The 27,486-nt window shown below is 39.6% G+C and overlaps 1 protein-coding gene across 1 annotated transcript in view; it reads left to right on the top strand.

Annotated features, from left to right (window-relative positions):
- ADGRG7 (adhesion G protein-coupled receptor G7) overlaps positions 1–27,486 on the top strand; it is an 82,640-nt gene that overhangs the window by 17,936 nt on the left and 37,218 nt on the right. Inside the window, exons 3-8 of the mRNA XM_020999959.2 lie at positions 4,388–4,492; positions 10,721–10,833; positions 17,364–17,513; positions 20,823–20,905; positions 26,661–26,800; positions 26,936–27,040. Of these exons, the coding sequence (XP_020855618.1) occupies positions 4,388–4,492; positions 10,721–10,833; positions 17,364–17,513; positions 20,823–20,905; positions 26,661–26,800; positions 26,936–27,040 (696 nt within the window). The remainder of the gene's footprint in view (positions 1–4,387; positions 4,493–10,720; positions 10,834–17,363; positions 17,514–20,822; positions 20,906–26,660; positions 26,801–26,935; positions 27,041–27,486) is intronic.

Below are 27,486 nucleotides of genomic sequence, written 5' to 3' on the forward strand. Positions count from 1 at the left end.
GGGCAGACATGGAATAGTAAGAGGAAGTCAGGAATGGTGATCAGGAAGGGCAGCGTCAGCCTAGCCAGCCTATCACACAGAGAAATGTTGAGTACAGCCATAGGGCAGGAGGTTGTCACACCCTTGACAGTAATAACAATAATCAAGTCATCTTAAAAATTCAGCTGCCAATTTGATAATAGAAGTTGAAGTTTCTTCTTAGGCTACTTTACTGACCATTCCAGAAATATACTTTAGGAGTCAGGAAGACCTGAGTTCAAATCTGACTTCAGGCATTGCCTAGCTGTGTGACCCTGGGCAAGTCACTTAACCCTGTTTGCCTCAGTATCATCATCTGTAAAATGCGCTGGAGAAAGAAATGGCAAACCCTTCCAGTATCTTTGCCAAGAAAACCCCCAAACACAGTACTTGACATAGTATTTTTGTTTGTTTCTGTCTAGATCTATGATTTAGGATCTTAGAACTAGAGGTAAAGGTAGAAAGGACCTTAGAGCCCATTAAATCTAACTCCCTCATACACTGAGATACAGAGAGGTAAAGTCACTTCCCAAGAAATACACAGGTGGTAAGTGTTGGAGCAGATATTTGAACCCAAGTGCCATATCTAATATGTACACAGCTGAAATGACTGAATGTCAACATGTTGGGAGCCTATCAGCTACATGCATGACAACAACATGTTGGGAGCCCATCAGCTGCATGTATGACAACAACACGTTGGGAGCCCATCAACTGCATGCATGACAGCAACACTTGAGGAGCCCATCAGCTGCATGTAGGAGGCCCTGTATAATCCCGTGAGTGTATCATCTGCGTAGTCACAGAATTGACTTAAAACAAAACTTGGCAACAGTCAATGGCTGGGAACACTTGCTCAAGCTAGTGAGGGCGATGTGGGTGGTATAGTCACTCTAACTGCCACTTAGAAAGGGATCAAGTTCAGAGGCACTTCTTTCTCTGTCCCCATCCCACGTAATATATGTACATTTTTTGCAGGAACGTGGTGACTTACTATTAATGTCACTAGAAAGTGATAAATGCCAGAAATTTCAGGTTGTTATGGGAGGAAAGAACAATTGCCTTAATAGTTAAAGTTTAATAAATGCTTATTGATTGCTTGGCACATAAAAGGGGTTTAATCAATGCTTTGTTGATTTTTTTTTTAGGCAGTTGGGGTTAAGTGACTTGCCCAGGGTCACACAGCTAGTAAGTGTCAAGTGTTTGGCCTGAGGCTGGATTTGAACTCAGGTCCTCCTGACTTCAGAGCCGGTGCTCTATCCTCTGCACCACCTAGCTGCCCCCAATGCTTTGTTGATTGAGTGGACAGTCTGGATATAGAGATATATACACATAAATGTATATCTGTATTCACATACATATCATCAGAATAGTGGTGATAATTAAACCCATGGGAGTTGATGAGGTAACTAAGAGTGTGGAGAAAGAAGATAAGAGAGTCCAGGACAGAGTCTAAGAAGCGCCTTTAGTTAGGGGGTGTGATAGGCTGATGAATCAGTGAAGGAGACTGAAGAGTATTCAGACAGGGAGGAAGAGAACCAGGAGAAAGCCAGGGAGGACCGAGTATCCAGGGGAAGATGGTGGTCAATAGTTTTAAATGTGGGGAATAGATTGAGAAGGATTAGGACTGAGAAAAGATCATCAGACGTGGCAATTAGGAGTTATCAGTGTTGAGAGAGATGCACTAGTGTATTGTGGGTTAAATTGTGAATCAGTACAACCATTTTGGAGAATTATACAAATAAAATAATTAACATGTTACTTTGATTATGTCATATATCCTTTGATCCAGAGATTCTACTACTACTACCACTACCACCAACACCAACACTACTACCACTGCTACCACTACTACTACTACCACCTAATATTTATATAATGCCTACTATGTGCCATGCACTGTGCTAAGGGCTTTATAAATATCTCATTTGATCCTTGCAACAACTCTGGGAGGTATGTGCTATTTTTATCCCCATTTTATAAGTGAGGAAACTGAGGCAGACATATGTTAAGTTACTTTCTCAGGGTCACACATCTAGGAAATATTTGAGGCTTGATTTGAATCCAAGTCTTCTTGACTCCAGGCCAAGTGCTCTATTTGCTGCATTGCCTACCTGTCTCAGGCTTATAGCCCACAAAGGTCGTTAACGAAAAAGAAAGTTTCCATATCCACCATGACATTTATAGCAGCACTTTTTTGTGAAAGCAAAGAACTAGAAACAAAGTGGATGCCCATTGATTGGATAGGGCTAAATAAATTGTAGCACATGAATGTAATGGAATATCACTGTGTTGTAAGAGAGGACAAATATGGTGAATATAGAGAAGCATGAAAAGTCTTAAATGGACTGATGAAGAGTGAGGTAAGCAGAGCTAAGAAAACAATATATACGATGACCACCATGTAAATTAAAAGGACAACCATAAAATAATAAAAGGTGAAGTTTGCAAAACTGCAAAGAACAGGCATTGCTTAAAAGAAGAGATATATGAAGGCACCACTCCTTGTTCCTTTGCAGACATGGAAGGTCCACAGGCACAGTACAGTGTATATATTTTCAGGTTTTTTCCCTATTAATGGGTTATGCTGACTTTTGGGAGAGGATTCTTTTTCCTTTTTTTTCCCCCTAAAAATATTGTTTATTATGTGAGATGACTCTCTGATAGGATAATGAAAATGGATGCTGATAGAAATTCTGATGATATAAAAAACCCAAAAGATGTCAATAAATTTGAGAGAGGGAGGGAGGGAGGGAGAGAGAGAGAGAGAGAGAGAGAGAGAGAGAGAGAGAGAGAGAGAGAGAGAGAGAGATCAATGGTAATTTTGGAGAGAGCAGCTTTGGTCAAAGGATGAGGTTGGAAGCCAGATTGCAAAGTGTTAAGGAGTGAGAAGAGAGGAAGTGTAGGTGATGACTATATGATTGTATCAATTTATTAATAACTAGGTATTAGGTGCTGTGTTAGATACTGAGAATGCAAATGCAAAAATACAAAGAATAAAGCAATAAAGCAATCCTTGAAGGAGAGACAGCAGTTTCTGTGTGTGTGTGCGCCAGGCACTTCAACCCCACCTCCCCTGAGACCCAGATGCACACAGCCTAGGACCCTGAACCCAACAGCCTTAGGAACAGTAGTGCCCTCTAGACAATTGGTCCTGCTTCCAGATGCAGCTTCACAGTCCTCTGTGAAGGGAGAAATCACTGTGGTGAATAGGTCCAGCCTCTTTAAATACAGACCAATTGGTACGGATAGGCAAATCCTGGAAGTGGTAGCCTTCCACCCTTCCCCTCAACCTGACCTCCAGTACTGCTTCCTGCCTGGGCTCACGGAAGCCCTTATCCTGAGCAAGTAGCCTATCCTTCCTCCCCTCTTCCTTCCCCCACCAGATGTGGTCTGCTTCTGTGAGTGCTACTGCCACTGCTATTGAAAACTCAGAAAGACAGTAGTTCAAAATCAGAAACACAAATCTAAACATTTAACTGGAAATAACATTAAAGATGATGCATTACCATCTGCTTTGCCATTTCTCTGTGGGATTTTTCCATCTGACTCGTGGCTGAAACCTTCCATATGCATTGTTTCCCTCATTAGAATGTGAGCTTCTTGAAAGCAGGGACTGTCTTATTTTTTTATTTGCATTCCCAACACTTGGGCAGCTACGTGATGCAGTGGATGGAGCGCAGGGCCTGAAGTCAGGAAGATTTGTCTTCCTGAGTTCAAACACAGCCTCAGACACTTATTAGCTGTGTGACTCTAGGCAAGTCACTTAACCCTGATTGCCTCAGTTTCCTCATTTGTAAAATGAGCTGGAGAAGGAAATGGCAAACCACTCCAGTATCTTTGTGAAGAAAAGCCCAAATGGGATCATGAAGAGTCAGCACTGAACAACAAATTCCCAGAACTTAGCACAGTGCTTTGCTCATAGTAAGTGCTTAGTAATTGTTTTTTCATCCATTCACTCATACTTGTAATGAGCTTATATTATCACGGAGGAGACAAATACAAATACAATATATACAATATAAATATAGATTAATAAACAGCTTTCTATGAATTTAACTATGGGGAAAAAGAGAAGAGATACAGGATGACAGCTTGAGAACATGGTAGGGTCTAGTGGGGGTTTCTTTAAAATAGAGGAGACTTGGGCACATTTGAAGGCAATGGGGAAGAAAATCAGTAGGTCGTGACAGGTTAAAGATCTGAGGAGGTAGTCTGCTCTAGAGGACAGGAGGGGATGGGATTTAAGGTTCATTGGGATTAGCCTTGATGGACCTTTTACACCATACCCTTTGACCTCTCAGTAATTTCAAATTTGCAAATGTCTGTTACGTTAATGAACCCTAAATGCATTTTCTTTCCCATACAGTAAATTTCTGTAAAAATAGCACCTATGACAATTTCCATTTCGACATTATCACAGTGGGCAAATATGGACCTTCCTTAGAAAAATGTGAAAGCAACACTGGAAATGGTAGGTATTTTCTTGTATAATTTAGGTATAAGAGCTGAGAGGTTGTGTCAGAACCATAGTTCAGGGGCCAGGTCTCTGACAGAGGACAGGAGAAAATTTAAGCAATGCAAAAACAAATGATAAAGTTTATTTGTTAAAAATCCCTTCACTCAACCGTAAATATTTTTCTTCCATTTCACCGACAAATTCCTAGAATTATCTATGCCAGTGGTCTCCATACTTTTTTTGATAATGTGTTCCTCTTATTTAGAAAAAAAAAGAAAAGAAAAATTGAGCAGTGCCTTCAATATATGTATATTTACTTTTAAATAAATTTATATTGTGTACTACCATGCTAAGTTATGTACATTATGGAACTTGTGCAACAATAGAAATTTTAAAAGGATAAAACAAAGAGAAAATAATGTTTGACTCTAGAGTCAAAAGAGAGCCTTTGTGGTTTATTGAGTAGGGGAGTGACATGATCAAATTTCAGCTTTAGGAAAATCATTTTGAAGGTTGTAGGGAAGATTGCTTGGCAAGGGAGGAGACTTGAGGCAAGGATGAAATAAGGAGGCTCTTGTAATAGCTGAAAGGTGATGATAACTAGGGTGATAACTGTGAGAATAAATAGAAGAGAATTTATGCAAGAGATGTTGTGAAGATGGAAACTGACAAGATTGGACATTTGACAAATGATTATATATGTGGGGTGAGGGAGAATGAACAGTTGAGGATTCCACTGAGGTTGACAACAGGTCTAACTGGAAGGATGGTGGTGTCCTCGAGAGGGGAGGATTTGGAGGAAAAGCTGATGTGATGAGATCTGCATTCTGTTGCAACCCAGCCATGACTTTTCAACCAATGAGACTCACTTTGCCCCACCAAAAATTAAAAAGTGGGAAGTAGGATTTTTCTTCGTTGGTCACACTGCTTCAGAGCCAAACCCTCTGAGGGACACTTGTGATACCATAGCATAGAGGGGGTAGGGGAAAGGTGCCCTGGAGAGGCAATGATTTTCCGAATGGCATCTATGCAGATGCTTCTGTGGGTGCCTAAGCAGGTGCTCTTAGCAAGGAAGAAGATAGGTTGGGAATTTACATAGCTCTTCGGGGAGGGAAAGGTTGGGGAAAACAGATAGGTGTGATTGTGTTGGAGGCAAGTCTTATGATTAGATTATCTTCTTAATCTCTGATGAGTTAATTATAAACTCCTTCAGGTCAGGCCACACCTCCGCTTTGGAGAATACTGAACACAAAAGGAAACAATATTAATATTAAATATATGTAACTCATATAGGCATTGGCCACTCTTCTGTTATAGTCTGCTACATCTATATTGTTTTTATTTCCTTATCACTCACTCCTCAAACCCTTGAAATCTGGCTTCAAACTTCACCTTTGGCTCCCTCAGAGATTACTAATGATATCTTAAATTAGACTAGCTTAGCATTTTTTGTGTCATGCTTCAGGAAGTTTGGTGAAGTCTATGGAACACTTCTCAGAATAGTATTTTTAAATGTTTAAAATAAAATACATAGGATTACAAAGGAAATAAAATTATACTAAAATACAGTCATCAAATAAAAAAAATGAGTTCACAGATCTCAGGTTGAGAACCTTTGATCCTCTCTCCCTTGATTATTTCATCAGCTACCATGGGTTAAATTATCAGTGATATGCAAGTGGTTCCTCAAACTTTCTATCCAGTCTGCATCTTTTCTCCTACCCTTCAGTGTCACATTGTCCACTTCTTCCTGGATATTTGCACCTGAATATTCTATAGGCACCTCAAACAGGTTTAAAGCAGAATTCCTACTCTTCCTCCTAAACTTTCTTCTATTCCCATTGAGGCCACAACTATCCTCCCAGGTAGCCAGGTTCATTACCTTGGAGTTGTTTTTGACTCCTCCCTCTCCTTCACCATAGCCACTGCTCCCCATATCCATCCAATTGTTATGCCCTATGGATTCTACCTCTAAAATATCTCTCACGACTGACCCATTTTATTAGCTCAGATGTCTGTTACATTAGTTCAGGCCTTTATCATTTCTTTCCTGAACTATTATATTAGCTTACATACAAATTTACTTCCCTGCTTCCAGTCTTTCCCTCTTTCAAATCATCCTCCATCCAGCTGCCAAAATAATCTTCACAATGATGGGTGACTTGTCTAAGTTCCTTATCATCACCTGAAAACAGCAATAAGTTCATCAGATAAGTAAATGAGAGAGAGAGAGAGAGAGAGAGAGAGAGAGAGAGAGAGAGAGAGAGAGAGAGAGAGAGAGAAACAATCGTTTCATTTCAGGGAAAATCTCACCACAAAGTTGTTAGAAAGATTAATAAAGGAGCAAGAAAAAAAAAGAACCACCAGTTCAATTTAAACCTACTACAGATTAAAAGAAAATCAAAATAAATCTCCAAAGGAAAGAGCAAGATGACAACAGCCAGATCTCCCTCTAGAAGAGAATGAAGGCCTTCAAAGCAGTTAAAAACAACCCAACTCAACAAAAGACATAAAAAAGATCTGGTGTGTATATACATGGACCTAAGAATATAGAAAGAAGAACACAAAAAAGACAAAGAAGGAGACCTGACAACTGGGAGATTCAATGGAAAATCTCACTTTAACAGTGGGATACCCGAGGAATAGAATGGCCCGGTTAAAACACAAAACCTTGAAAAGAGTAAAATGAAGATCAGAATGAATTTTTAAACAAAAAACCCAACCCAAATGAAAGAAAACTTGAGCCAAAGTAATGATTCTTCACTAACATCAGAACTGCTATTCTTGCCCTCCAAGTTGGGCAATGCTTTTGACTTCCTTTTAACAAGACAAAGAAGACTCTAATGCTTAAAATGATTGATGGCTCCTTGTTTACATGTTGTAAACACTATCATTTGAACCAATAAACAAAACAAAGAGCTATGATTTGAAGACCAATAAAATTAATAAGTATTAGCTAAATTACTAAATTGGGAGAGATATACAGTGAGAGAGAATCAAATCACCAAAATAAAAAAGAGAAAAGGGAAAATTAATAATGAATAAATTATTCATTAGTTGAATGAATTAGATAATTAGCCTAATAAACATGTTATTAATGAACAGGTAATTAATGGAAGTTACTGTGCCCAATGATATGTTAGCAAAATTGAAAACTCAAATGAAATGGGTGAATAACTACAAGAATATAAAATACTCAATTTAATAAAATAAGAGATGAATAACCTAAAGGAACTAACTTCAGGAAAAATAAGTAGACCATAAATGAACTTTTTTACTTTTAAAGCTTCAGGACCAGATTTACAAGTAATTCTATTATACAGTCACCGTTTTACATGAATTGTTTTTCAAAAGTGAGAATAAAGGTTATCACAAAACTCCTTTAGTAAGGCAAATAAGGTACTGTTGCCCAAACCTAGACCTAGGACAAAACAAAGAAAGAAAACTACAAAACAAAATCACTGAGGAATGTTGATGCAAAAATACTAAATAAAGTATTGGCAAAGATACTATAACAGTCTATCAAATAATTCATTAAGAACAAATTTTTTAATTAAAAAGGTTTTGTACAAATAAAACAAATGTAACCAAGATCAGAAGCACTACAGAAAACTGGGAAAAAATTTTGTAGACAGATTCTCAGATAAAGGCCTCATATCTCTAATATATAAAGAACTTTGTCAAATCTATAAGAATGCAAGTCATTCCTCAATTGATAAACGGTTAAAGGACATGAATAGGTAGCTTTCCAATGAAGAAATCAAAACAATTTGTAGTCATATAAAAATGCTCTAAATCATTATTGATTAGAGAAATGAAAATTAAAACAATCTTGAGATGTCATTTTATATCTACCAGACTGCTAAAATGATAGAAGGGGAAAGTGACAAATGTTGGAGGGGATAGGGAAAAATTGGGACACTGATTCATTGTTGGTAAAATTGTAAACTGATCCAACCATTTAGTAGAGCAATATGGAATTATGCCCAGAGAGTTATTAAACTACCTATACCCTTTGACCCAGCAATGCCACTACTTGGCCTATTTCTGAAGATAATTAGGGAAAAATGAAGAGAACCTATATGTTCTAAAATGTTTATAACAGCTCTCTGTGTGGTAGCAAAGAACTGGAAATTGCAGTGATGCCCATTAATTGGGAAATCGCTGAACAAGTTATGGTATATGATTGTGATGGAATACTACTGTATTTGGTGATTTTAGAAAAAAACATATTTGATCCTTGGGGCAATAGGAAGCCACTGCAATTGATTGATTAAAGGAGGCAAGTGGTTAGATCTGTGCTTGAGGAAACGCATTTTGGCAACAGTGTGTAGGATAGATTGGAGTGAAGAGACAGGAGGTCAGGAAGACCAATTAGAAGGCTGTCTTGATAATCTAAGTTCATGCCTTCATCACCTCTCAATTAGATTATTGAAACAGCCTTCTAATTGGTCTTCCTGACCTCCTTTCTAGATTAGAGCCAGAAGTGATACAGGTGTCTCTGTGGGTCCTGGTATCTTAACATTTATATAGGATCTACCCTATGCCAGGTACTGTGCTACATGCTTCATAAATATTTTCTCATTTGATCCTCACAACAGCCCTGGGAGGTAGTGTGATTATCATCTCCATTCATAGTTGAGGAAACTGAGGCAAACAGAGATAAAGTGACTTGCCTTGGGTCATACGGGTAATAAGCGTCTGAGGCCATATTCAAACTCAGGACTTCTTGACTGCAGGCCCAGGGCTCTGTCTACTGTAACACTGAGCTGTCATTATCGATGTCGTTGTCCTCACAACGTGCCTCCTCCAAGCCCCTTCTCTTCAGTTAGCAACGGCAGCATCCTGGGGCTCAGCAGCGTGGGAAGCCCCCTAACTCCTGAGGGCTGCAGTTTTTATAGAAGGGAGCAATGCTGCCTGAAAGCCTAGCAGTACGCTTGACATCCAAGAGCCTTCAAGGGTGATTGATGAAGTTCTTGGGACTGAGGGAGTTCAAACATCCAGGGGATTTAGATACTAGGGTACTAATAACTAGACACTCACAATTAACTGGTATAAGTTATCGATGTCGGTGGTTTTACATGGAGGGGCAATGCCAAGATGGCTGGATTTGGAATGAGAAAACCTGGGTTCAAATGCTGGATCTGTTCCTTAATGCCTGTGTGGTCTGGGACATCTCTCAGCTGTTTCCTCAACTGTAAACTGAAGGAGTCAGACCAGATGCCTTGGGAGGTCCCTTCCATCTCCAAATCTGTCATCCTATGATCTTCCAAGAAAGAAGCAATTGTACCCAGAGATCTTTGAGGATAAAGGAGTCACTTGGCATTGGTGGACCCAATTGGGCCCTACAGAATTTACTGCAGCCTCTGCAAGATAAGTCATCTCCTGATGGCCAACCTTTTGGTGCTGATTCTCTTTGAAATTAGCTAGGGTGGCTGAATGTGGTGGCACATGCCTGTTATCTCAGCTAACGGGAAAGCTAGGGCTGGCAGATCTCCTGAGCTCAAGGAATTCTGAGCTGTTGTGAGCTATGCTGATCAGGTTTTTGTACTTTGGGCATTAACATGGTGAGCCCCCTAGGGAAGAGGGGTCAAGGTTGCCTAAGAAGAGGCAAATTGGCCCAGGTTGGAGATGGAACATGTCAAAACTCCTGTGTTGATCAGTAGGGGGATTGAGCCCATGAATAGCTTTTGTACCTTTGGCCTGGGCAAAATGAGGAGATGAAAGATAGAAGGAGAGAGAGAGAGGAGAGAGAGAGTGAGAGAGAGAGAGAGAGAGAGAGAGAGAGAGAGAGAGAGAGAGAGAGAGAGAGAGAGAGAGAGAGAGAGAGAGAGAAAGAGGAAGAGAGAGAGTGAGAGAAAGAGGAAGGAAGGAAAGAAGGAAGAGAAGAGAGAAAGCAAAAGGAAGGAAGGAAAAAAGAGAAGAGTAAGAGAGAAGATAAGAAAGAAGGCAAAAAGAGAAGGAAAGAGGGAAGGAAGGAAAGAGAAAGAGAAAGATGAAAGAGAGAAGTCAAGCAAGATGGAAGGGAAGAAGGAAGGGAGGGAGAAAGGAAGAAAGAAAAGAAGGAAAGAAGGAAGCTAGCCTGGCCCTCAGATGACAAAAGCTTCTTTCTTAGTGCACCCTATCAAAGTTTGTGCTCTGCAGCAAAATTTCAAGAATCCATGGTTGTCTCCCCACCTGGATAAGGGATCATCATAAGATTTTAATAGGGGACTAATTGTATTATTTTTCTTTTCATTAAAGCAGGCTTCCCAAAGGCAACTAGGTTTTGCAACATGACTGTTTATGGTGACATAATCTTAGAAAATGCTTCAAAAGTGAACTGTGATCAAAACCTGGAGATGCTGGCGGCTCAGGTATGTCTCATGCCGTGTCTGATGGGTACCTCGGGAGATAGTGGGAGGCTACCCGAGGCTCACAATGAGGACAAGTAAAGTTAGGCCACCCCATCACTGAACTTAGGGCCAGAGAAGGATCTTTGGAATGAACACTTTTTATTTTTGTTTGTGAGGATTTAACAGAGGCCCATTTAAATGTTGTAGGACTGCACATCCTCCACAACAACACACCTTTTATTGTAACTGAAAATGACATGTTACAATGAATGTCTAAAAATGATAGAATTGTAGAAACAGAGAGCTGGAGGCCACCTAATCTAACCTACTTCCATCACATATATCTACTAAGGGTAAGCATGAGTCAGGCTGACACTCTTTTAGTTCAGATTTGATGTTGGCACTGGAAGGCAGGCAGGAAACAAGCATTTATCAAGTGCTTACTGTTTGGTGGACCCTCCCCCCACTCCCACCATGTAAAAGAAGTAGGACAACAAAAGATCATCAGCTCTGCCCATATTTGGATATCCTCTACCAGATAATTTATCTCAAGCATGAATTGAAGGTTCTCCTGGAAGTTTAAGAAATAGGTCTATCAACCAATTCAACTCTGTGTTTTGCTTCTCCTCTTCTGTATCATCTGGGTAGCAAGCACTATAAAACTAAGACTTTAAGGAAAGGGAGCATTTCAGATCATGAGGATGATCTAAGGTCCACTTCATTAAAGGGGGCCATAGACCCTTAATAAAGTGCTATTGGCGCAGAGCTCTCCCTCAGTTTCTTTTTTGTAGACTGGATAATTTTGGACCCCACAATGGACTGACCAAGTCCTCTGCTGGTACTCATGAAATAGAACAATATTTAAAGGAAAGTAATATTATTCATGCTTGTGATAAATTATCTGGTAGAGGATATCAAAATACGGGCAGAGCTGATGATCTTTTGTTGGCCCCATGTTGGCAATAGATTGGAGAAGAGATTGGAAGGCAGATCCTGCAATGTGAAGATAGGGTCATCCGTTGGTCAAGTACTCATTGGACCTGTTGGCCAATGCCATAGGGCCATTTCTCTAACAAAGAAATAACAAGGGTGAAGGTACAATAAAAGATAGCCAGGGGACTTCCCACGCTGTTGAGTTATCTCTACCACACTGGGCTTGGTCATTTATTTGTCAGGCATTGGTTAAGCAAGTGGATTCATTAGATTGACTAACTATTATCAGAGGAGAAGTATAGCAATAATAATCACTTCCCCCATGGAATCAAACTCAACTGAATTGTACTAACCAGGGGTCTAAATAAATCATTTCCCACACCATTCATTCTTCTTTTTTTCTTCTCCCTTTCTATATCTGCTTGCTTTGAATCTCTGATACCATTTCATCATCCAGGGACGGGGAACCTGAAGCCTCAAGGCCACATGTGGCCTAGGTCCTTGGGTGCAGCCTTTTGACTGAGTCCAAGTTTTACAGAACAGATCCTTTTATTAAGGGAATTTATTCTGTGAAGTTTGGATTCAGTCAAAGGACCACACTTGAGGGCCTAGAGGGCTGCATGTGGCCTCAAGGCTGCAGGTTCCCCACCCCTGCATAGGCCATCATCATTTCCAAGAGCTTATCTTCTTTTCCGTACTAAATAATAATAATGGCTAGTATTTATATGGCACTTTAAGGGCAGTTAGGTGGTGCAGTGGATAGAGCTGGGCCTGAAGTCAGGAAGACTCATCAAACCTGGTCACTGACACTTCCTAGCTGTTTGACCTTGGACAAGTTACTTAAACCTGTTTGCCTCATTTTCCTCATCTGTAAAATGAGCTTGGAGAAGGAAATGACAAAACGCTTTAGTATCTTTGATAAGAAAACCCCAAATAGGGTAATGGAGAGTCGAACACAATTGAAAAACAACTTAGGGGCAGCTAGGTGGTGCAGTGGATAGAGCACTGGACTTGAAGTCAGGAGGACCTGAGTTCAAATCAGACCAAACCCTTGATACTTAACAGCTGTGCGACCTTGGGCAAGTCACTTAACCCCAATTGCTCAAAAAAAAAAATTAAAAAAAAGCCAACCCCCCCCCCAGAACTTAACAACACAACAACAACATATAGTGCTTTAAGGTTTATAAAGCACTTTACAAATATTATCTTGTTTGATCCTCACAACAGTCCTGGGAGGTAGGTGCTATTGTTATTTCCATTTTACAGCTGAGGAATCGGAGGCTGAGAAGTTGTGACTTGCCCAGAGTCACACAGCTAGAAAGTGTCCAAAACATAATTTAAACTCTCATCTAACTCCAAGCCCAAGACCATTGCAATGTGCAAGGCACTGTGATAAATAAATAAAACATAATTTTTGCCTCCAAGGAGCTTTTGTGCCACCCTTTCCCCACTCCCAATCAGAAATCAGTAGCCTATTTAACCAGATTAAACATTAATGGGGTAGAAGGGAAAATGGGGGAAGACAAAGAAAGAAAGAATAAGGAGAGTTGAAAGGAAAAGAAGAGTGTAGAACTGGGGAGTAATAGGCTACAATTAGCGACCTCCATGGCACCAGTGACATGGGTTACAAATCTTAGGCCCAGCCACTCCTTAAGGCAGTGGCATCTAGTTCCCTTAGCAGAGCTAGTGCTTGGCAAAAGCAATACTTCTGCATGGTGATAGAGACAAAGTGGTTTAGCTGAAAGAACACTGAACTTGACCTCAGAACACTGCATTGGAGTTGGGGTTGGAGTCCCTTCTAGCTTCTTAAAAGCCTTCCCATTGACTTTGATCTCATAACTTCCAACCTTCTTCAGGACCCAGATTGAGCTGTCCTTTCCTTCTTTCCATGCTTATCATTCTTGAAGCAGGAGATGAAGAGCTGGGCCTGGAGTCTCAGTTTGCCTTATGTAAAGTCCTTAGCACACTGCCTGGCACATAGTAGGTGTTATAGAAATGCTTGTTTCCTCTCTTCCTTCCTTCCTTCCAACTACCTGAAAACAGTGTTCCTATTCAAGAACAATACTTCTTTGCCATCTACTATTTCCTTCAACCTTTTGCAATGTGGTTTCCATCTCCATCACTCTACAGAAGCTGCTCTTTTACTGGTCACCAATGACCTGTAGATGATTGCTAAATCCAGAAGCCTTTCTTTTCATTCTCTTCATTCTTCTTGACTCTATGCAACGTTTGACACAATTGATCGCTGCTTCCTGGCTACCATGAACCCACATTCTTTTGGTTCTCCTCCTACTGCTTCAACTACTTCTTTTCATTCTCTTTCCCATCCCTTAAGATTCTCTGTCTAGTGTTGCCCAAGACTCTGTCCTCAGCCCTCTTCCTTACATCATCTCATTCATTCCCATGGCTTCAGCTTCATTTTTTAAATTGGGTTTTTTTTTGGGGGGTGGGGAGAAGACAGACTTTTGATTTCATTGGTGTGGGTTGCATAGTGACTTAGAAAACCACAAGTTAACATTATCTATAGAGAGAAATTAATATTATACAGTATATTAATAAATTATTAATTTGTGAGCTATCTTTCTTAAAAATTTCCATTAAGGCCCAACTCCTGAAAGGGTCTCTGAAGGGCATGGCTGAGTCTATCTCCATAATATTTCTTGAATTTTTTTCCCTTTATCTGTTTGTTCTGCCACTGTAATACAAGTCACATGGGAAATTGTCATTGTTCAGTCATTTTTAGTTATATCTGACTCTTTGTGACTCCATTCAGGGTTTGGTTTTGTTTTTTACACCTTAAAGTGCTATGTAAAAGATAGTGGAGTGGTCTGCCATTTCCTTCTCCAGCTCATTTTACAGATAGGTAAACTGAGGCAAACAAGGTTAAGTGACTTGCCCAAGGTCACAAAGCTAGGAAGTATCTGAGGCTGGATTTGAACTCAGGAAAATGAGTCTTTCTAACTCCAGGCCTGGCAGTCTATCCACTACTCCATCTAGCTGCCCCAACATGGGCAATTAGAGACTTCCAAAAAGGTCTCCATACCCTATGCTTTCCAAGACTCCCCTTCACATAGTGGTCAGATTTGCATAAGTTGGGCATGCTACTTATCTGCTCAAAACCCCACAATGGCCCATTATTGCCCATTGAATGAAGTTCAGAATCCTTTGCCTGGCATCCAAAGCTCTCCACAATCTGTTAGCAACCTATAGACTCCAATGAGACATTGGGACACTGTGCTGAGAGACCCAAGATGGATAGATTACAGCTAACCCCGAGGGTTGCTCTTGTGATAAGAATCCTAGAATCTCATGTATTATTTAGCACGACTCCTAGTTGAATAGGAAGCCTTGTACTATGCCCCCAATAAAAACAGCCCTCCAGTCTTTCCTATGATTGGGAAAATCACCACCTCCTAACTCAGTAGTCTGTTCCACTGGGAAATGGGGGGGAAGGGAAGATATTTGTAATGCAGAATGGCCTCTGTGACTAAAAGTATATCCTCCATCCAGATGCATTCCTTTGGATTAAACAATACCGAATTTATCTGTGTCTTCCTATAAAACACATGCATGCTGTAGATATTGAAACATCGCCTCAGAAGAAAAAGCATGTAACTTTAGGTTATGAGACCCATATTCCTGTCTCAGTTCTGTCATTGGTTAGCTGTGAGACCATGTGAAACTTGCTTTACCTTTGTTTCTCCATCTTTAAAAATGAAGAGATTGATCCAGACCATTAGTGCTAGAAGGACCCAGGGGTGGGGAACCTGTGGCCTGGAGGCCACCTGTGGCCCTCTAGGTCCTCAAGTGAGACTCTTTGACTGAATCTGAACTTCACAGAACAAATCTCCTTAATTAGAGGATTTGTTCTGCAAAAGTTGGACTCAGTCAAAAGGCCACACCCAAGGTTCCCACCCCTGGTCTAATCCAATCAATTCATTTTATAATTAAGGAAACTGAGACCCAGAGAGTGACTTCTTAAGATCTCAAAAGTAGTAAGTCATAAGGACAGAATTCAAACTCAGGATCAAAATCTAACATTTTTTTCCCATTATGTCATGATGCCTGAGGTCAATAAGTTAGATAATCACAAATTTCGAGTTAGTTGTAATTCCCAAATTCTGAGACTTGGAGTCACTGACACCTTCACCTTTAAGTCAAACTTGCAAGTCAACAAGCATTTGTTAAGCACTTACTATGTTCTAAGCACGGTGCTAAGTGAAGGGAAAACAAGCAGGAGGAAAGACAATGCCTGCCCTCAAGGACCTTACATTCTTTTTTCCCCCTTTTTTCTTTTTTGCTTTTTGGTGAGGCAATTAGGGTTAAAGTGACTTGCCCAGGGTCACACAGCTAGTGTCGAGTGTCTGAGGCCGGATTTGGCCTTGTTTTTTGAAACTGTGTTGCCATTTAACTGGAATTAAAGGACACAGAATGCTTATGTTAAACTTTATTAAATTAACTATTTTATTGACTTCTTTTTATCTGTAGACCACAGGTTACAGAGCTGAAGGGAGCTTTCAAAGGTCTTCTAGTCCAACCTCCCACCTTCCAGAACTATCTTATTTTTGAAAAAGTCCCAAAATGTTGGGAAAAGTTTCTAATTTGTATGTGTTTTGCCAACTTTGACCTTTGGGAGGCAGTGTAGTATTATAAAAAGATTGCTGGATTCAACTCTATCACTTACCACCTGTGTGATCTTGGATAATCTTCCCTACTTAACCTATCTGGGTCTCAGTTTCCTTATCTGTAATGAATGGATTGAACCAGATAATCCTTAAGGTCTTTTCGAGTTTAAAAATCCGTGTTCCTAGGACCAATCAATCAACCAATAAACATGTATTAAACACCTGCTGTGTGTCATGAGGCAGCCAGATGGACAGGGGATATAGCCCCAGGACTGGTATCAGAGGACCTGAGTTCAAATTTGATCTCAGATACTTCCTAGAGCTGTGTGACCCTGGGCAAGTCACTTGGCCCTGTTTACCTCAGTTTCCTCATCTGTAAAATGAGCCAGAGAAGGAAATGGCAAACCACTCCAGTATCTCTGCCAAGAAAACCCCCAAAGGGGTTATGGGTTGGACACAACTGAAAAAGGACTGAGCAACAGCAATACGTGCCAGGCACTGTGCACTGGGGATACAAAAAGAGGCAAAAGATAGTCCTGGCCTCAAGGAGTTCACAGTCTAATGGAAGGAGACAGCAAATAAACAAATCTATACCAGCAAGCTGCACAGATAGGAAAAATAGAAAATAATTGAGAGGGAAGATACTAGAATTAAGGGGGGCTAGGAAAAGCTTCCTGTAGAAAATGAGATTTTATCTGGAATTTAAAGAAAGCCAAAGGAAGCCAGTAGAAGGAGATGAGAAGGGAGAGCATTCCAGGCATAGGGGAGAGTCAGAGAAAATGCCAGGAGCCAAGAGATGGAGTGTCTTGTTTGTGCCGGGCATATAGCAGGCACTTACTAAGATTGATCGATTGACTAGAATAATGAGGAGTACTAGAATACTTGGTGGTAAAAGGCAGCCTCAAGCAAACCCATTCTTCAAAAGATTGTGCAGCTATATATACATAACTGTGTGAAATAGGGAAAAATTTTGTTTCATTTTGTTTTAAACAGGTGGAAAATATTACAGAAAATTCTTTGGAGATTTCTTCTGAAGCCCTGCTTTTAACCTCTGATGCAAGCATATTGACTGCTCAGGACATCTCATTTGCTGCCATTGTGGTGCAACAGATTTTTAACGCATCCAGGAATGCAGTACCTGAGGTGAGACTCCCAGGATTCCACAAACAGAAATAGAACCCACACTTTGTTCCATGATCTAGGACTGGGAAAGGTTTATGTCACTGAAAATGTGTTTTTATTTTGCTAAATATGTGACCCAACCCACATATTCTCCTCTTTGCTTTAGCTATCAGAAAATGGAGCATCAAATATATTGCCTAGGTACCATCATCTCTATTCAGGTACTTAACAACAGTCCTCTGTCCTTTGACCTCTGGAAACCCTTTCTGATTCCCCCAGTTATTAGTACTCCTTGCCTCATGAAGCTGCTTTCTCTTAATTACTATTATGTGAGTTTGTGTGTATATAGATAGTCAGTCAATAAATATTCGTTAAGTTCTTACTATGTGCCAGGCACTGTATTAAGTGCTGGGGTACAAAGAAAGGCAAAGACAGTTTGCAGTCTTGAGAAGCTTACAGTCTTATGGGGGGACACCACACCATCAACTATGTAAAAAGAGGATGTATACAGGACAAATAGGAGATAATCAACAGAGGCAATGCCCTGGAAATAAGGGGGATCTGAAAACATTTCCTATGAAGCTGAGATTTAATCTGGAACTGAAAGGAGCCTGGGAAGTCAGGAGGGAGGGGGAAACTAGACACAGGTGAATGAAAATGCCAGATTCAGGAGGTGGAGTATCTCATTCAAGGAACAGCAAGGAGGCTAATGTCACTGGATGGCAGATATGTGGGGGCGGGATAGGGATGTAAGGTGCTAGAAAACTAGGAAAGTAAGGGTTTTATTTGATATAGAGGTGCTAAAAAGTCACTAGGCTTCATGTGCTTATACACAGTATACGTGTATATTTTATGTATGTATATAAAAAGCTATCTTTTACATAGCACTTTAAGGTGTAAAAAAAGTGTAAAAGCACTTTAATGTGAAATATTATCTCATTTGGTCCTCAAAACAACTCTGGGAATTAAGTGCTATTATTACTGAGAAAACTGAGGCAGAGGGAGTTTCAGTGATTTGCTCAGGGTCACGTAGCTAGTAAGCGTCTGAGACTGGAGTTGAACTCATGTCTTGCTGATTCCAGGTCTAGCTCTCTATCCACTGTGAGACGGAGGTGCCTCCATATAGTATAGCATAGTTAGATGATAGTTGATAAAAAGCATATATGTTTATATTTGTATATATGAATGTATATATGTATATCCTTAAATCACCACCTCCCCTCCCCCTTCCAGAACTTACATATAAATTCTCCAAAATACTGTAAGCTGCTACTGACTAGCTGACAGAGACATGAGGGACTCACTGCAGATTAAGAAGTGTATATTTTGGATGAAAATTTGTTTTGCTTGACTGTACATGTTGTACAGTTTTTTTTTGGTCTTTCAACGAGAGGAGTAGAATAGAGAGAAGGAACTTTGTAAAAATAAAATGAAATTTAATTAAAAATTAAAAAAAAAATAAATAAATAAATAAAAATTTTTAAAAATTTAAAAAAAAAACAAAACAAAGAGATTGTAAGTTCCTTGAGGATAGAGTCTGTTTCATTGAATTTGGGCTTTGTGGACTCATTGTCCAACAGCAGCTAGGTGGCGTTGGGTCTGAAGTCAGGAAAACTCATCTTCCAGTGTTCAAATCTGGCCTCAGACACTTCTTAGCTATGTGACCCTGGGCAAGTCACTTAATCCTGCTTGCCTCAGTTTCCTCATTTGTAAAATGACCTGGAGAAAGAAATGGCGAACCACTCCAGAATCTTTGCCATGTAAAGCTACAATGAGGTCATGAAGAGTCAGGACATGACTGAACAACAAGAAGTTCTCAATGTCTAGCACACACTAGGTGATTAATAAATGCTTATTGAACTATGTAATTATTTTAAAATGTTTTTACTGATATCTTCTATTTCTTACATCATCACAATTATCCTAAATATATCTTCCCTTCCCCGAGAACCATCCCCCATAACAAACAGTATTTTTTAGAGAGGAAAAAATATCAGCACGACTGATCAATACATGTGAAATGTGTGTTTACCTCTAAAGTTATGAGGTTTACATTAATGTTTTCTTCCATCTGTCTCTAATAATTTTTTTCAAGTTACGATTTTTTCCTCTTCTACTCTACAGTATTATGTTCCTTCAGTTACTTTACATTAATTTTCTTAAGATGGTCCTATTCCCACTGGCTCTCTTCCCCTCACCTCTGATCCTCTCCTCTCATTTGCTACCCCTTTTCCTTTAGACTTTTGCTTATTAGTTTCTTTTTTTCTCTTTTTTTAATCTGGTCATATAATATTTACTTTCCTTTTTTTTGCTCAGTTAAGTAAATTCCCCTTTCCTCTTCTTCCCTTCAATTAGTTCTGTTTATTAATTTTTTAAATTTCATTTTTTTGCTCCTCTTTCCACAAAAGATTTGTCTCATTGTCTTCATTATCTATCCTCTCTGTCTGCTCTAGACCCTCATTCTCTGATTGATGACCTTATAATTATCTGGTCTCTTTTTTCCCTCTGGATTCCTCATGCAGTTAAAGCTTCCCAGAGATCAATTCTTGGTTCTCCCTTCTAGGCAGTTTCTGCCACTGCTTTACAGAGCAATAGATTCCTCTTTTCCATTGCACTTCACTCCCAGAACATCACCAGTTATTGCAGGTGTCAGAGAGGACACTGCCCATGGTAGGGCCTCTCTCCCATCACATCCCTGATTATGCAGCCTACCAATCATCTGTACCCTCACCTAGTTACCTTTATTCCCCCATTTTGCCTCAAAATCTCCTTCCTGGGTTCACTGTCTTCCACTTCCCCAGGTGCCAGTTGCCCCCAGGAATTCCAAATAACTCCCTTCTGAGGTAGAAGGAGTAGGTATTTCAAGTACCAAATTGCCCAGGCCACACCCAATGCAAAGTCTCCACTTCCCTTCATGGACCATTTCTCTTCACTCATAGGGGAGTTAATCAATTGAATCCCCTTCCATCTTCAAAAGCAAGGAGCTTTCTTACCCTTTCTTAACCTTTCCTCTTCACTCCTGCCCTCATAGGCCCTTCTCTTTCTTAGACCGCAGGGGTCACCTTCCCCTCAATACTAGCCCTCCCCGTTTTGTATACCGTCCCACATTGTGACGGTACCCCACAAAAAAGCATTAATTCACCTGTGAGCAGAGTGGTATCAGGTTCTGTCCATAATGCCCCCTTTCTGCCTCTTTACTGTTACTTCAACCAGATTTCTGTATTTACACCTGCCTTCTCACATACATTTAGAAAGAAGTTTCTTAGTCTCTTTAAGGTTCATTGAATGATCAATTGATTCTGTGAACTTTTGTTCCTTTCTCTTTATCAGGCAAAGAAAATTGCAGTAGCCACAGTAAGCCAACTTCTAGATGCTGAAGAAAGTGTTTTCCAACATGCTGGCAGCTTTGGAAGGTAAGAATAGTTACAATTTAGAAACAAAACAATGGTGCACAATTCATTCATTCATTCTTTATTAATTCATGTATTTATTTGTTTATTGCCAATATTAAAACATTAACAAAAATTGCTTCATTTCTCCCATAGCTTCATGAAATTGGTTGGAGTAGTGAACTATAGATTGAAAGCCTTGGTTTCCAGTTGGTTTTCTATCATGTACAATTGGCTTTGTGGCCCCAGAGGAGCAAACCTATATGCCTATAGAGGCAAACATAGTCCTTGTAACTCTGGTGGTCTAGAAATTATGCAAACTGCTTCTAGTCCTGACCTTGCAAGCTCTACTAGACTTGCCCAACTGGAAGGACCAAAGACTGGAGATGAGTGACCCCATCCCCTTTTTATTCCCCACTTTGTTGCCATGACAGCAGCATCACAGATCTAGATATGGAAGGGACCTCAGAAGCAATCTTATCCAAAGCCTGTATTTTACAAATGTGGAAATTGAAGTTCCCCCAGGTGGCTTATCCAAGATCACACATGTAGTCAACATCAGAGGTGGGGTTTGAACTCAGGTCCTTTGATTCTAGATCTAGTGTTCTTTTCATTATGCTGTGCTACCTCCTATCCAAATCATTTACTGCAGTGGTTGTTGGTTAGTCTGCAAGGTATTCCCCTCCCCCCAACTCCCTCATCTCAAGCTTCAGGCCCCTGTACTGACCTCACATTAGTTCTGTGTTTTGCACTTGCAAAAATCCCTAGGCCAGTGTGAAAAGGAATGCTCCTTCCCGTATTTCTTCTATATTCTTTAGTAGTTTTATTCATCCTTAATACATAGGATCATAGGATTATGGATTTATAACTAGAAGAGACCTTCAAGGTATGTACCAGCTACATAACAGAATATAACTCTGTGTACCCATGAAAATCATAGGATCATAGATATAGAACTGGAAGAGACCTCAGAGACCCTTATCAAAACCACAATGGAATACAGCATGACATTAGGGGCTAAGTGCCCAATAGACACTAAAATTCTAAGAAAAAAATACAAACAATCCAACCAGAATTCCAAGCAAAGATTCACGAATAAGTCTGTGCCTGGCTTAAGTATGTGACCTAGCTCTACATGTCCTTATCTAGTACATGACATCTCCATACTTTGAGATGGTGTCCAAATTTTACGTCACGCTATCGTTCCCACTTTATTTTCACTTTATTCACTTTATATTTACGTGCTTTATCATTTCCATCTGTTATTGTACTGTCATCCCTTTGAATAATTTGACCACAATGTTTTATGGTAAACTCCCATTTAAATCCACCTAGAAGGTACGATGCTATTTTGGAGGACTGGATGAAAACGTTGGGAAGGAGGAGGAAAATGTGAGGTCTTCTCTTTCCCCTGAACCCCATCCCCCTTCCTCACAGAGGATATGGGTATGAAGGAGCCCAGGAAAACGGGGAGAAAGTGTTGATGTGGAGATAAAACTGGCAGATGGCACTATCAGCCTTAGGTTGACTAAAGTGAGGGACACACTGCTGACTGTGAAGTTCAAGAATTGTGGGAACACTGATTGGAGCACCAAATTGTAACAAAAAAAATTAAGGCACTAGGAAGGGATAAGTGGGGGATGCTTTATGCTTCTAACAGGGAGTGGGTTGATAAAATCTCTGTAGAGTGGGCTGGGGTCCTTTTGGCTATATGACTTTGGCTTGTGTTGATGCCTCACAGACTCAGCCCAGAGCAACATTCTCTACATGAAGTTGAATTATTTGTCTGGAACTGGCAGAACCAAATCTTGCACAACATACAATGATTCAGCACTTGGGTGCCATCCAAAACTGAAGGAAAAAAAAAGAAATTCTACTGACCAGGCTGAGGCAGAGGGTAAACTTGAGATCATGAGAAACCCTTTGTTCAACCTGCTTTTCCATATAAAATTCTTCCACAAAATTCCCTGTCTCCCACACAATGCCCAGCAGTAGGCATTGGGAAAGCCTAGGTCCTGGGGGATGGCACCTCATCTTTTCCTTCATCACATCAGCCAAAATTTCCAAAATCACTTTCCATCATCCAAAATTCTACTCTCTCCTCCCCTTAGGTCCAGCACTAGTTCTTTAAAGTCAGATTTGGAGAATCAGTCTATTGAGAAGAGAGACATTTCTGGGCTCAGAGAGACTGTTTGATTGGAGAGTGACAGAGCAGAAGTGAAATGTGATGTATTTAATTAGCAGTATTGCACAACTGTTCTATGTTCTGATGAAGCTGAAAATATTAATAACTAATATAAAATAATTTCAATTACCTTTTAACATTAATAACTAAAATATTAATAACCAATGATAGCATATTAATAGCTAATATTTATATAGTGCTTTAAGGACTTTACATATATTATTTCGTTTGATTCTCACGATAGCCCTGTGAGGTAGGTGCTATTAATATCTCCATTTTATAGATGAGAAAACTGACGTACAGAGAGGTTAAATGATCTGCTCAGGGTCATACAGCTTAGGAAGTATCTGAGAGGGTATTGGAACCCAGGAGTTCCCAATTCCTTCAGTACTCTATCCACTGGGCCACCTAGAAACCTCAACTGATTATAATTGTGTTTACAAATTAAATTGCTAAATCAATATTAATCCTGCTAATATGAACATCAAATATTTTCCATTAACATTCTTTTGTTCAGTGTAGAAGAACAACAACAACAATACTTAGCATTTCTATAGTATATTAAGGTTTGCAAAGCATTTTACAATTATCATCTTATTTGATCCCCACAACAACCATAGGAGGTAAGTGCTATTATTATCCCCATTTTACAAATAAGCAAATTGAGGGAGATAGTGGTCAAATGACTTGCTCAGAGTCACCCAGCTAGTAAGGTCTTCCTGCCTCCAGGTCCAGGACTCTAACTACTTTGGAACCTATCTGACTAAAAACCTTGCCATTTCTCATAAGGGAAGATTAGCACAAATCTTTCCCAACTGTTAGGAAAAAAACGTTAAAGTGTAGGACCTATTGACGGCGCTATCTTTTTTTTTTTTAATTATGAAGAACAGCACAGTCATTGTAACTTTCTTTTGGGAGACTCATTAGTTAGTCACCATAATATGGTCTACAAATCCTCTTCAAGAGGCCTAATAACCCATTCAGTTTTCATCCATTTATTTACCCCCAAAATGAAGCTTCATTCTGCCTTCCATATCGAGCCATGGACGCTGGTTCCTGAAAGACTCTATGCTCTCCTCACTTTCCAATCTAGGTTCTTCTGTTTTAGAGTGAGACTTCAGTCAAGAAAGCAAATTGGTGTGATATCTTTGTTGTTGAATTGTTTCCGTCATGTCTGACTCTTCACAATCCCATTCAGGGATTTCTTGGCAAAGATACTGGAGTGGTTTGCCATTTCTTTTTACAGCTCATTTTATGGATGAGGAAACAGAGGCAAGCAGGGTTAAGTGACTTGCCCAGGGTCACACAGCTAATAAATATCTGAGGCTGAAATTGAACTCAGGAAGATGAATATTCCTGACTCTGGGCCTGGTGATATCCACTGAGCCACCTAGCTGCCCAAAACTGGCATGATACCAATGTGTGTTTTAGGTGGTCTTGTTCACACTGCTGTCATGTGAAGGTTTTTGTTGTTCTGATCCCACAAGCTATTTAAGAATATAAGCCAAAGGAGCATAACATCATAAAGTTAGACCTGGAAGGGGCCTCAGAGGCCATCTAAGACAATCTCTTCATTTTATAGTTGAGGAGAATGAGGCCTAGAAGGTTAAGTGACCTGCCCATGGTCACACAAATAAAGAATGGCAAGGACCAGGATTGAGACTCGGTTCCAGTGAATCTAAGCTCAGTCCTCCAAGTTCAGTACTCTTTTTCTTATACCCTGCTGCTTTGTCTAAGTGACTTGTTGAAGGCTACATAGGTAGTAAGTAGCAGTGGGATTTGAACTCAGATTCTATGTCTCCAAATCTAATTACTCACTTCAAATCTTCTACTGCAATAAAGCCTACCCCAAGTGTCTTTCCATTTTTAAGCTAGACATAAACATTTAAAGGAGGCAGCTAGATGGTGCAGTGGATAGAGTGCTAGAACTAGAGTCAGAAAGACATGAGTTCAAATCCAGACTCAGATTTTTACTTGTGGGACCCTGGGCAAGTCACTTGACCCTGTTTGCCTCAGTTTCCTCTTCTGTAAAATGACCTGGAGAAGGAAAGGGCAATGGTATCTTTGCTGAGAAAACCCCAAATGGGGTCATGAAAAGTTGTACAGGACTGAATAACAACAGCAAACATTTGAAATATTTTTATTAATGTCTTTTGTTTTTATATCATTTTCATATTCCTTTCATTTTCTCATCAGCAAGCCATCCTTTAGAATAAAGTTTTAAAAAGAAAGAGAAAAAACCCAAGTCATCAAAAGCAATCAATCCATCATATATGGCTGACAGTGTAACAGTCTATTACAATAATTAGCTCATTTGAAGCCTAGGCAACAATAAGTAATCCCTAAAATACACTTGGTTCCTTCCTCTTCTGCTTTGGGGAAGGTTTTTTTAGGTGAAAAGTTCTGAATTCATATACAATTATTCTGAGCCCCAGTTTGGAAAATTCATCATAACTAGACAGAGACGGGGTTATCTGCCTAACTTTACATTTATATCTGTTTCTAGTTCATTCCTGACCTCCTTCTGGTTGAGGTAAAATTCGGTTTCCTGGACATTTTGGAAAATGTAACAGCAGATTATAGTAGTGTCTGTGGATAGACAGACAGGCATGAGGAGGGGGAATTGAGGAAAGAGCTGACCTTTTCTTAGGACTTCCCTCCACCTAGGTCTTTCACTTCAAGATGCCTATATAGCCAGAGATGCTCCTTGATGTATTTCTTCTCTACCATGGCTTAGTCTTCCTTGTGGTCCTCAGAAGTATGTTGGAAATGTCAGGTTTGCAAGACACCTTTCAAGTCCACACATCATTCACAATTTCTTCTCTCCTGTATTTCTGAGACATCCTTCATCCTTTTATAGAAATTGCTTAAGACAGGACCTAGTCTCTCACACAATGGCTTTGATTGATTCAAGGAGATGTACCACCCCAATTCACACTCATTTCTGACTGACTTAATAGAAAAGCGTTCTCACCTAGACAAGGCACCCAAGCCAAAAAGGGGTGGTTTGACATCACTCTTACAACAGTAATTATAATATCCTATACCAATAGTTCACCACTTCAGAAAAGAAGAGAGGAGAATTTTGCATCTTCTTTTTTAGGATCAAACTTGGTCATTATAATTACACAGTATTCAGTTTTGGTGGTTTTGGTTATTTATTTGATTATATCTGCTTACTTTGTGGTAGTCATTGGGTATGTCATTTTCCTGGTTCTGGTCATTTTACTCTCCAACAGTTCACATAAATCTTTCCATACTTCTCTGAATTTTTCATATTTGTTGTTTCTCACAGTACAATTATATTTTAATAGATTCATGTACCATAATTTCTTCAGCTATTCCCCAATGTATGGGCATTGACTTTGTTTTCTAGTTCTACCATAAGAAAGTGGTGCTGAGAATATTCTAGTTTGTGAAACCTTTCTTTCTTTTTTTTCCTTTTACCTCCTTAGCCTGTCTACTTAGCAGTGGGATCTCTTGGTCAAAAAGGCAATGGGCATATCCCCAATATACTTCTATGGACTTTAGAGTAAAAGTCACATAGAATTTCATGAGGAGATCTAAAGAATATTCTCTCTTCTATCAATGTAGCCTCACTACAGAATTGGAGAATTATTCCTTGTCTTTGATGAATGACTCTCTATTCTATCCCAACATTGCCATCCAGTCTGTTGCCCCAGCTGCAGAAGATACTCCACAGCCTGTAACTGTTCTTTTTTCTGTCCAAAGAGGTAAGTGACTTTTCTTTACTTACTAATACTAACATCATTTATCAAAATGCTTGTCAACAACAGTGACTTATTTTCTCTTTATTAAAATTTTTTTGGTGGGTGGGTGGGATGGTGTCAAATTTTCCTTTTCCACAGGAGCTAATGACATTCTGGATTCACAACAAACATATATAGAAATAAATGAGGAGCTGAAACCAGAGGACAAAACAGAGCTGCAGATTCTAATCAATACCACACAAAGTAAGTCTTTGACTCTTTCATTTTTAAAAATTAAAGTTACCTGAATTATGTTGAGAACAAAAAGCCTTCTCTTGAGGGTGATATAATACTTCTTTGCCCACTGAGTAATTTGTGATTGAATATGACAAGTTCTGAAATATTTTGGAAATGAGAGTTTTCAAAATATTGCAGTCCAGAGAAATGATATTCATCAATTCTGCTAACTTTTAAACACTTGCAAAAGTACAGCAAAACAAGAAAAAGAAAGATATAAAGAACTCAAGTTATAGGATCCACTCTGCCTTCATCTCAAAAGGTGGCCAGTACAGACATAGACAGATAACAAATAGGAAAAAGGAAAGAATGAAGGTAAAAAGGGAAGAAAGAAGAAAGGAAGGAGGGAGGAAGAAAGGAATGAAGGAGAGGGAAGAAGGGAAAGAGGAATGAAGGAAAGAAAAAAGAAAGAA

The sequence above is a fragment of the Phascolarctos cinereus genome, unplaced genomic scaffold (assembly GCF_003287225.1).
Source record: "Phascolarctos cinereus isolate Bilbo 61053 unplaced genomic scaffold, phaCin_HiC Scaffold_726;HRSCAF=1367, whole genome shotgun sequence".
NCBI lineage: Eukaryota > Metazoa > Chordata > Mammalia > Diprotodontia > Phascolarctidae > Phascolarctos > Phascolarctos cinereus.